Source organism: Garra rufa, chromosome 15, assembly GCF_049309525.1.
Source record: "Garra rufa chromosome 15, GarRuf1.0, whole genome shotgun sequence".
Lineage (NCBI taxonomy): Eukaryota > Metazoa > Chordata > Actinopteri > Cypriniformes > Cyprinidae > Garra > Garra rufa.
The window spans coordinates 12,566,011-12,577,235 of record NC_133375.1 but is presented as its reverse complement, the minus strand read 5'-3'; the positions used below and the strand labels follow the sequence as shown (position 1 = coordinate 12,577,235).

The 11,225-nt window shown below is 33.8% G+C and overlaps 1 protein-coding gene across 2 annotated transcripts in view; it reads right to left on the bottom strand.

The window, feature by feature from the left end:
* Positions 1 to 1,491: 1,491 nt before the first annotated feature.
* The window catches only part of cabp1a (calcium binding protein 1a), a 29,663-nt gene continuing 19,929 nt past the window's right edge, over positions 1,492 to 11,225 (bottom strand). Inside the window, exons 1-7 of one of the 2 annotated variants that reach the window (XM_073819155.1) lie at positions 6,758 to 7,425; positions 6,631 to 6,661; positions 6,295 to 6,438; positions 6,101 to 6,210; positions 5,953 to 6,027; positions 2,586 to 2,658; positions 1,492 to 2,478 (exon numbers count right to left, since the gene is read on the bottom strand). In XM_073819155.1, coding sequence (XP_073675256.1) covers positions 2,453 to 2,478; positions 2,586 to 2,658; positions 5,953 to 6,027; positions 6,101 to 6,210; positions 6,295 to 6,438; positions 6,631 to 6,661; positions 6,758 to 6,859 — 561 coding nt within the window. In that variant the 5' untranslated portion in view covers positions 6,860 to 7,425 and the 3' untranslated portion in view covers positions 1,492 to 2,452. Of the gene's footprint in view, positions 2,479 to 2,585; positions 2,659 to 5,952; positions 6,028 to 6,100; positions 6,211 to 6,294; positions 6,439 to 6,630; positions 6,662 to 6,757; positions 7,426 to 11,225 lie in introns of those variants that run through there. The other variant, XM_073819154.1, reaches the window with a different exon arrangement.

The window sequence follows — 11,225 nt, the reverse complement described above, 5'->3', positions numbered from 1 at the left end:
ACTTTATTATTTACTATTACGTATATAATACTAATAATTCGTTGTATAATAAAAACGTAAAATAGCAATAGTTATGAACAGTGTTGTAGGAGGTAACAAATTCAAGTAACGCCAGTTACGTAATCAATTACATTTTTCCAAGTAACTAGTAAAGTAACGCATTACTTTTGAATTTCTAATAACGCCAGTTCCTCCCCCCCCCCATTTATTGGCTGAGAATTTAAACTTGGGAGAACACTACTAGTCAAAAGTTTTTGAACAATAAGATTTTTACATTTTTTTAAAGAAGTCTTTGCTTATCAAGCCTGCATTTATTTGATTCAACGTACAGCAAAAACAGTAGATTTTTAAATATTTTTACTATTTAAAATAACTGCTTTAAGGTAATTTAGCCTTGTTTAGCTTTTTTAGCATTGTTACTTCAGTCACATGATCCTACAGAAATAGTTATAATAAATATTCTGATTTGCTTTATTAATTAAATTATTTTTTTAATTAATTTATTTTATTAATTGCTTTATTCTACATTTATTATTATTATTATTATTATTATTATGTTAAAAACAGCTGAGTATAGCTTCATGAATAGAAAGTTCAAAAGAACAGCATTTTTCTGAAATAGAAATCTTTTGTAACGTTGCAACTGCCTTTATTTTCATCAATATAAAGCATCCTTGCTAAAAAAAAATATATATATATTTAAAATATAGCTATATATATATAATAAATGTTTCTTGAAGCATATTGTAATGCTGAAAAATTAGCTTTGATAACAGGAATACATTAAATTTTTATATATATTCAAATAGAGGATAGTTTTTTTTAAATAGTGAAAATATTTTTAAAAATGGCTGTTTTTGCTGTACTTTGGATCAAATAAATGCAGGCTTGGTGAGAAGATTACAAATCTTACTGTTCCAAAACGGACTGGTAGTGTAATAACAATTAATGCAATTATTAATTTCTTTATAAATATAGGTTTATTTCAGTGAGCCTGTATGTAGCGAGATTATTTTGGCATATTTTATCAGACTAAGTAGCCCTTGCTGACAAACTCCCACTTTAAATGTATTGAATTTTCAGGTAAACTTTTTTATTTATTAGATTTTTTTATCATGTTTACAGCTGGTTCAAGCGAAATGAATACGTTTTAATAGCCTATAGATGTCAATAAATGATGTCAATAGCCTGTTTTGACCACACGATGGCGTTATTTTTCGCTCACTCGATCTGCATTCACAATATAAAAGCAAGAAAATTCTGTCCCGTTTTGGTCCGGAGGAAAAAGCCCGTTGCCATGACAACACGAACAGTCTGTTCCAGCCGCTGGGAAAGTAATGCTCGCTGCTGAATGATTTGGAGAACAGCTGAACAGACACCATTTAAAATATAGCTGCTTATATATATAAATAGCATTTCTTCAGAGGAGGTGTATGCAAACCTTTTGTTGAGTCATGCACTAATAGAGTAATGAAGCTTACACATACGTGGTGATGAAAAATATATGCTATTACTAGACACCGTTTTATTTGCTTATTCTGTTACAATGTATTAAAACCACTATATTACATATGAAGGTTTTTGGCATGCAAGAATCTGATCAGATAACAATTACAGATGTCTCTCACACTGGTCACACAAACAGACACAAAGAGGCTCAATTCAAATAAACAAACCTGTTTCGTAAGCTTATAGTGATCAACGTTTGTAATATCTGGGTGAGACTGTGTGCTCTTGAAATTAGTTTCCTGACAAGTATGTCACAATAACTAAAAATAGTGAATCAAACATTTCTAAAGTTAGAAACCACTCAGTTATGTGTTAAAACTAAATCTAACCCAGCAACAAAATTTGGTTCAGTTTTAGTTCCATCTTGCACAGTGGTTTATTTTTGTTTTAAAGGCATGCACTGTGAATTAAGAACAGAAACAGGCAAATTGTTTGACAAGGACAAATGAACAAATGGAGTTAGGTAGCTGAGCTTGACTTATATAACATAGTATCTGGAAGTCGATGCATTTACGCTGTTACATTACTGCAAACACTTCAGACTTCAGACACCATTATCTTCACCTACCTTAATACACAGAGACAACTATATACGGGACAACACAGAATGTAATATTGCCGTAATCAAGCATGGTACTCTCCTTCAAATGTGCATGTAAAAAACATATATTGTTTGGTCTTGCATGGTTGAAAGTGCAAAGACTCTTGGCTACAGTATAAGTGTATACGTTTTTGTTTGTGTGTGTGCATGAGTTTTTTTTTGTGTGTGTGTGTTTTAGCTTTTATTTTTTCTCCAAAAAGTCCAGTTTTCTGTTTTTATACCATGCACTGGCTCAGCAAGGCTTTTCTTGCAGTAGTCTAATAGTCTGTCTGCTTTGACCAGCAGGAAGCAGTACAGCATCTCACTTTCTTCTGTTGGAGACACCATATAAACGCTACCCTCTCAGCGGGACACCATTCGCACAAACTCTAAAAGAGGCAGACAGAAAAAAATACAGACTTTAACTGAAAACTACTGCACATCTATTGTATGCTTTCGCCTTTGTATTATTACATAGTGCTTCTGAAATTTTTACCTTCAAAGTCTACTCGGCCGTCTCCATTCAAGTCAATGTCTCTCAGTATGTCCTCCAGGTCTCGATGACCAACCTAACAAACACAGGTGTATTTTGATTAAAATCAGGTGACAGGAACCCAAATATGAACATTTCTGTCATTTTGAACCCCAAAATGGGTTATTGTATATAGAATCATTATTTTGAGCCTGTTCTTTTCAGATTGATTTGGTTCAGAAATTCGAATTCCTCAATGAAATGTATAATGCTTAAGTAGATCTGTAACATAGTGCATAAGGTTTCCAAACATGGTTACTGTAGACTAATAGAATGTTTCAGTGAACAGTTCTTAAAGGGATAGTTCAACCATAAAAGAAAAATCACATCATGATTTAGTCACCCTCAACCCACCCTATGACTTTCTTCTTTCAGATTAATACAATGAGTTATATTAAAAAAATGTCTTTATAATGGCAGTGAATGGCTGTAGAGTTTTTTAAAGTGAAACAAAGTGCAGCCATCCATCATATAAAGTACTCCACACCACTCCAGGGGGTTAATAAAGGCCCTCTGAAGTGAATTTTTAAATATGTGACCCTGGACCACAAAACCAATCATAAGAGTCAATTGAGATGTATGCACCATCTGAAAGTTGAATAAATAAGCTTTCCATTGATGTATGGTTTGTTAGGAGAGGACAATATTTGGCTGTGATACAACTATTTGAAAATCTGGAATCTGAGGGTGCAAGAAAATCTAAATACTGAGAAAATCACCTTTAAAGTTGTCTAAATGAAGTTCTTAGCAATGCATATTACTAATAAAAAATTAAGTTTTGATATATTTATGGTAGGAAATTTACAAAATATCTTCATGGAACATGATCTTTACTGAATATCCTAATGATTTTTGGCATTAAAAAATTGATAATTTTGAGCAATACAATGCATTTTTGGCTATTGCTACAAATATACCTGTGCTACTTAAGACTGGTTTTATGGTCCAGGGTCACATATGGCTTCAGAGGCCCTTTATTAACCCCCTGGAGCCATGTGGAGCACTTTTTATGACTGATGGATGCACTTTATTGGACTTCAAAATCTCAACAGCCATTCACTGCCATTATAAAGCTTAGAAGAGTGAGGGCATTTTTAATATAACTCTGATTGTATTTGTCTAAAACTAAAAATAAGTTTGTAAACATTCGGGATGTGCAGGCATCATGGTTGCTGAAAACCTGGGAGAGATAGCCTTTACAGCTAGAAAATTACACGGATACAGTACAAAATAGTTAGATTTAAAAAGAATATATTGATTAGATGTCAGAACGCTTCTCGCAAGGAGCTTGTCACCCAGCAATAAGCACTGTTATTCAATGAAATTGACATTAGATAGTGGGATAGTCTTACAGATCCGAAACAGAGATATGTGAATATTACGTAGGCATATTGTTTAAATCAAATGTATGCTTAAAAAATAGAGTAATCATAGCAGTTTTCATCCATAGTATGTCCCTTTAAACGTCTGCTTTTAGCTTCAAATAGTGTCTTTGACGTATTCTATAAAAATTATTTTCATTCCGATTTTGACATCAAAAGGCACAAAGATATTTTTATCTCTTATTCCGTGGATTTTACTCATTTACCTCCACTTGTTACCAGTGTTTTTCTGCAAGCACTATGTGCGTGCAGCTGCAAGTGACGCAACTGTGATATCTTCTCTAAATTGGTCTATAAAGTCATAAACACCTGCCCTGAGGGTAAGTAAATTATGGGGTAATTTTCCTTTTTGGGTGAACTATCCCATTAAAAGAACCATTTTATTTTAGTGTGAGGAACATCTTTTTTTTCAATAAAGAACCTTTTTTGGAATCGAAAGTTTCCATAGATATTCAAGGATTTTCATGGAACATTTGATGCCAATATTGAACCTTTGTTTTAAAGAGTGTAGTGATTCAAGAGAAAAATCCTATTGGGTTCCTCAAAGATCCTTTTATTAAACTGTTCAAGAACCATTATTTTCTTTAAATAAAGAACATCATAATAATCAACTTTCCACTATTAAGAATCTTTTGTGGAATGGAAGCACCTTCGAGTTCGAAACAGCTTTCCAAAGCTAACATACCAGAAAAGTTGGCTCCATGTGGTAAAAACACTTTTAAAATAGCATTGGTCTGTTGCAATTACGTAGTAAAAACACGAACACACTGTAGAACTGTAATATTTAAGTTGTAATTCTGTTAAACAGTGACAGTAATACTGTTTTTTATGTTTAAAAGTATAGTTCACCCAAAATTCAAATGATTGAAGAAAGAGGAATGATTTACTCACCCTCAAGTCATCCTAGGTGTATATGACTTTTTTCTTTCAGACGAATACAATTGGAGTTATATTAAAAAATGTCCTGGCTCTTCCAAGCTTTATAATGGCGGTGAATGGCTGCTGAGATTTTGAAGTCCAATAAAGTGCATCCATCCATCACAAAATGTGCTTCACACAGGTTAAGTTAAGAAGTGAATAGATGCATTTTGTGTTAGAAAAATATACATGTTAAACTGTAATGTCTAGCTTTCACCCACACGTTTACGAGAGAGTGGCGTTCCAGTGGATGACGTGGGATGTAGGCATAGCGTAAGCTCAATGAACGTGAAAGCGCAGAGGAGAAAACAAAACATTACACCAGTCACAAATTAGAAGTCCAAAACGAGGATTTGTAGAAGAAAAATGTCGAAGAATTTCAATATAAAGCAAGAGGAGTTAATAAAATTTTCCTTTTGCTGTAAACAAAAATTGGTTCTTACGAGACTAGCATACTCTCACCGGAGTTTATGCTTCGCCTACATCCTACGTCATCAGCTGAAACGCCACTCTCGTGAATGCATATACTACAGTAAGCAGAAGCTAGAGATTACGCTTTATAAAGTTTTAAATATAGATATTTTTCTTGCACAAATGCATTGATTGCTTCAGAAGGCCTTTATTAACCCTCTGGAGCCTAAATAGAATGTTTATGATGGATGGATGCACTTTATTGGACTTCAAATCTCAACACTCATTCACTGGCATTATAAAGCTTAAAGAGTCAAGACATTTTTAATTATAACTCTGACTGTATCCATCTGAAAGTAGAAAGTCATTTACACCCAGGATAACTTGAGGGTGAGTAAATCATAGGATTAATTTTCATTTTTGGTTAAACTATCCCTTGTTTCAATGCATACATAACATTTTATAACATTTTAATTATACATAATGAGGTTGAAAGTTAATCAAATGTGTGCATGGATGTATCGTTCACAATTAGATAAATACAACGCATTTATAAAACCGTAATGTCACTTTCATGTCATTCCAAAGCACATTCTTACAAAAGTACCAAAAGCACTAACCTGTTGTCCCAGCAGCTTCCTCATCGCTTCCCTTAGCTCTCCTGTGCTTATTTCACCATCTCCATTTGTGTCAAACTGCAATACACAATATATATATTGTATGTTTATTTTATATTTTATATTCCAATCTTTTTAACTCTCCACTCACCTCTTTAAAAGCATTTCTCAGCTCTTTAATGCCAATCATGTCTGCTGTCTCTGCCAGAAGTTTAGGTCCCATCAACCCTACAAAATCCTCGAAATCCACATGGCCACCTACTATGAAAAACAAACTGATGTCAATATTTCGTAACGAAAAGACGCGGCTGATAAGATAATGGCTGTGCGTATACAGAATCTTACAGTTCATGTTGATTTGTTGGCTCAGTTCTATTAGTTCCATCTCCGTGGGCATGTAGCCCATAGTTCTCATGCAGTTCCCCAGGTCTTTACAGCTGATAAACCCATCTTTATCTTTATCAAACTCCTTAAACGCTTCTCGCAACTCTTCACTCGTCAAGACAAACCAAACACATGAACAGCATGTTAACACACAGGCTAAGCGAACCATGAGTTCTATTAAAACAACATAAGAATGTTTTTATTATTGTAGCTCAGCTTAAACAAGTTTGAAGAAGTTAATAGCTAAATAAACTACTAAATCTGAATCATCTAGTAATGACAGATTGAAAAACTTACCATCAATCTCCTCTGGTCTCAACTCTCGATTCTGCAACAACAAAAGTTGAGAAAGAAAATGTCAAAACTTTAACTAGGTCACAATTTAAAAAGGTAACATCCAAAAATCAAAACCTCAGTTCCTCACAATAAAATAAAGGCCATCTAGGAAATGAAGTTGTTCTGGAGATGGATCCATTAACAGAAAACCTTTAACCAGTGGTGCATCCAAACCAGTCATAGCGGCCATTGTTTTATGCTTCTAGTCGTTGAAAGTCACTCAACGTGTATTTAGGACGCGTTTTATAGTGTTAAGAAAGAGCAATAGCGCGTTACCAAAAGGTGAGGTGGTCCTGGTCACGTGCCAATGGCATTTCTCCAGCGTCACAGCTAAGTGAACAAATCCCAGCAAGTGAGACTGTGAAAACAATCTGTCTTCACCTAACAGTGACAACCTTTAAAGGCGATGGAGGAGAGAGAGGGAGAAAGATGGAGAACAGAAGCTGTAGCATTCACCACAGGGGAAGAAAGGAGTATAAACATGCAGGCTTTACTGACGTAAGAGCATGACATTCACGCACACGCACATGCAAAAACATGCAACCTAAATTGTAGACCAAAACAAAGGAGCAGCAATTTATGCAACGTAAATACATACGCCTACACGGCAGCATGCAGAATAAGAAAAGCTAAATTGCTTATGTAAGTAGCATCAAACATTCCAGGGCAAAGCCACGCATAAGTCTTTTGTGGACTGTATTTACAGTAAAGCATCATTCAGAACATGCATAACATTGCAGTAGGTCTGTGTTAGTGTTCTTGTATTTGTTGAGTCTAAATAAAAGTTTGTACATTCATTCATTTGTTTGGAATATGCATAGCACGTAGATGTTTAACCCAACCTTCTATGTAGTTGCATTTAACTCAACTGTTGTTTAAATATTACTAACCACAAATAGGCTGTAAATTATAAATCAGACACAAGAATAATCAAAATGTGATTATTTATTAATAAGAAATTTAAGTAATGTTTATTATTTATTATTATTAAGTATTATTTAGTAAGTTTATTCAACTTACTCATAATTGTTCATTTATTGAACATATTAATAAATGTTAAGTTTCAATCTACACTGTAAAAAATAAAAAATAAACTCTTTGTTGAGTAAACTTAAAATAATTTGTTACCCTGCTGCCTTAAAATTTTAAGTTCAGTCAGCTCAAATAAGTTTAGTCAACTTGAAATGTTAAGTTGACTAAGAGACAAAAAATGTGGTTTGTTAAACTTAAAAGATTGGTAAGTTACGTGGCTGCCTTAACATTTTAAGTTGAATCAACTCAAATATCTAACTGGTCACTTAGTACAACTTAACATTTTTGAGTTGACTAAACTGAAAGTTTTAAGGCAGCCAGGTAACAAATTATTTTAAGTTGACTCAACAAATTGTTTTTTACAGTGTATTTTCAATTCATTTTAAGCAAGCAATATAGTACTTTTTAAGTTGGGTTAAATAAAACTACCCAGAAGGTTTGGTTAAACATTTACATGTTAACCCAGCATTTTTTAGATTGTAGTGAAACAATAAATAAAAAAAAAACTTGTGAAATAAAATCTAAATGAAGGATATTTAAGTATTTATTACATTTGGCAAAATGCATGCAATTTAATTTCAAAACAAATTTCAAAAAGTTCAAAATAATGTTCTCTCACCATATGTACAAGCTAAAAAATGCTGGATTAAAAACAACCCAACTTGGGTTATTTGGCAACCCAGCACTGGGTAAATATTGAACAGAACATGGGTTAAATGTTTTTTGTTTAAGTCAACTATTGTTTACAAATTATTAGATTGCTGGCTTAAAATAGGCTGAAATGAAAATGAAAAATCACTCTCAAAGTTATAGAAGCAACAGCAATAATCAACAGATGAACAGTTATTAATAAGCAAGAACACCAATGGACAAAAATATAAGACAAATCTAATATATTTAAGTGAATACAGCATAGTTTACAATATTACATACATTTAAACTTGTTTAACAAGCATTTTAGTAATAAAAATATAACATTTAAAAGTATCATTTTAATTAAAGTGTATTCAACCATTCTCTGTAATCACTTTTCACCGAAATAGTGCTAATCCTTGTGCCATGTGTTGCCGAAATCTGAGCAACAATTAACAATTTAAAAGTCTTTACTGTCACTTTTAATCAATTTTATACATCACTAATGAAAAAAAGTAATAATTTCTTAGAAAAAACATCTAGCCCATGACAAAAAAAAAAAAAATGATATTAATGACTGGCGAAACACATGCATTAAAAGAAGGCTTCAGCTAGTTGACCCTTCGCAGGGAGTTTGATTGACAAGCGATCTGACCAATCATAACGCTGAACCTTCTGTTTTTGTCTGACAAACAAACCAGACAGTAGAGCAGAATAACAGCGGTGGACTTGAACTTGAAAAATTGTGTGTGTACTGATGTATTTTGGCAGTTAAAACAGGATACCTTCTGATGTACATTCATGTTTATTTTGTGCTATAATAAATAGTAAAGAGGAATATATAATCGGTTTACATGCTGCTTAAACTGAGGTGCTACAGCGATCTGTCGCAGCACTTTAAAGAGCCACAAAATGGTATTTATTGTTTGAATTTCTTAAAAAATTACATTTGAAAGCTGAGACTTTGTTTTTATACCTAAAGTAACCTGCTCTGCTTTGTCTGTCGGCGTGTTGTCAACCACCTCTTTGCTCCGCAATGTATTTTTCACTGCTTGAGAACATGATGTGTGTCATGAGAACAGATGGTTTGTCGGGCAACAGTAACGGGTGAACGGTGGCGGCTTTTTGCGAAGGATCAATTAAGCTTTATCTTTTACATATTTTTATGTATTTTATGTATATACGTTTTACTAAGAAAACCCACAACTGGTTTTCTGGTCATTTATTTTTAGATGCAATATGTCTCTGCTTTGATTCCATGTCCCAGAAAGCCATGTCTCTGTATAGCTCAAAAATATATTACAAGGCCATTGCCCCAAAAATGTCCCTCCTCCCTTTGTAAAAACTTTTACATCTGCACACTTATACAAATCTTCAACACTTTTTTCCAGGCTCTTAAGCATGCTCTATAAAGATGACAGATACTTTGTGTTGTGTTAAACAGACAGACACTCCTGAAGGTGAATAACAGAGAATAGCTCATGTTATGGTTGATCAGAAGCTCAGGAACAGCATCTCTGACAGAAAAAAAACTTGTTAATGAGGTTCCTAAGAAACATTTAGGAGGAACATGTTCATATAATCCCACAAATCACAACAATAAGGAAATTAAAACATCTAATTCAGCAGTATTCTCGCTTTTCTCTGCATTGGGTACCACAGTTAAGTCTTATACACAAAACCATCTATTAAGAACAGCAAGTCAAGTCTGTATATCCATTTCAACACTGCTCTTATAAATAACACAGCCGCATGAACTCACAATTGCTTATGTTCTTTATGCCTATTCACACAGTCATATATGTTGTGAATGTCACAGAGAAAGGGGTTGTATGTCTATGTGTGAATTTGTATGTGTGAGAAAGACAGATAGAGAAAGAAAGCATTCCCATTAATAAAAATAAGCAATCCAGCCAACATTTTCCATTCATTCATCATAACAGTTTACTGAACACATTGTGTAGACTGGCTCTTCAGATCTATACACTCTCACAGGGACTATAAACAGAGAGGAAGGGAAAGCGAGAGTGAGATAGATACAGAGAGAGACAATATAAGAAAACACCAAAGGCATAGAGAAGACATTATCTGGTTTAATAGCATTGGGAAACAAGATCATTTAGCTAATGCACTCAGTTTGCCTGTGTAAGCCACAATGGGATATATTTATAGTTAGTGCGGTTTGGGAAAATTAAGTCAGAAATGTGTTTTCTCAAAAACAGCTCATAGATTAGAGATAGACAAACTGTATCGACATTGGAATCAGGCCCTGTTTACACTAGTTTTTAAAACAGCGTTTTAATATGAAAATGATTCTCGTTTACACTGGCGTTTTCGCTACGTTTCAAAAATGGTCTCAGTTTACACAACACATCCGAAAACGCATTTTACATGACCGTTCAGGCTACATACGTCATCAAGGATCTTTTCATTTAAGAGAAGAAACCGTAATAAATTTAACTGTTCTTCCTTGAGGTGTAAAAATAATGTCAATTATTTTATACTTTGCAATTTAACGGTAACTTTCCTTAAATGAGCCTCCGAAATAAGGTGCATGTGAGAACAAATGAGCATGATGTTATTGTTTACACCGTCATCAAGAATACGCAGAGCGAATGTGGGTATACTAAAAAGCAACCCTGGAGTTTTCCAACTAAAATGGGGTCTGCAGCGTTTTGGAAAGTCGAAAGTCAGCGTTTTGGAGTAGTGTAAATGACAGCCGTAAATGTGGCAGAAGTTATGTATTTTAAAACGAAAACACACTAGTGTAAACGTAGCCTGAAACGGGGTCTGCAGCATTTTCGAAAGTCTCAGTTTTCGAGGGTTGAAAAAGCCAAAGAAATGTAAACGTCAGGCGTAACCATAGCAAAAGATACATGTTTTAAAATGAA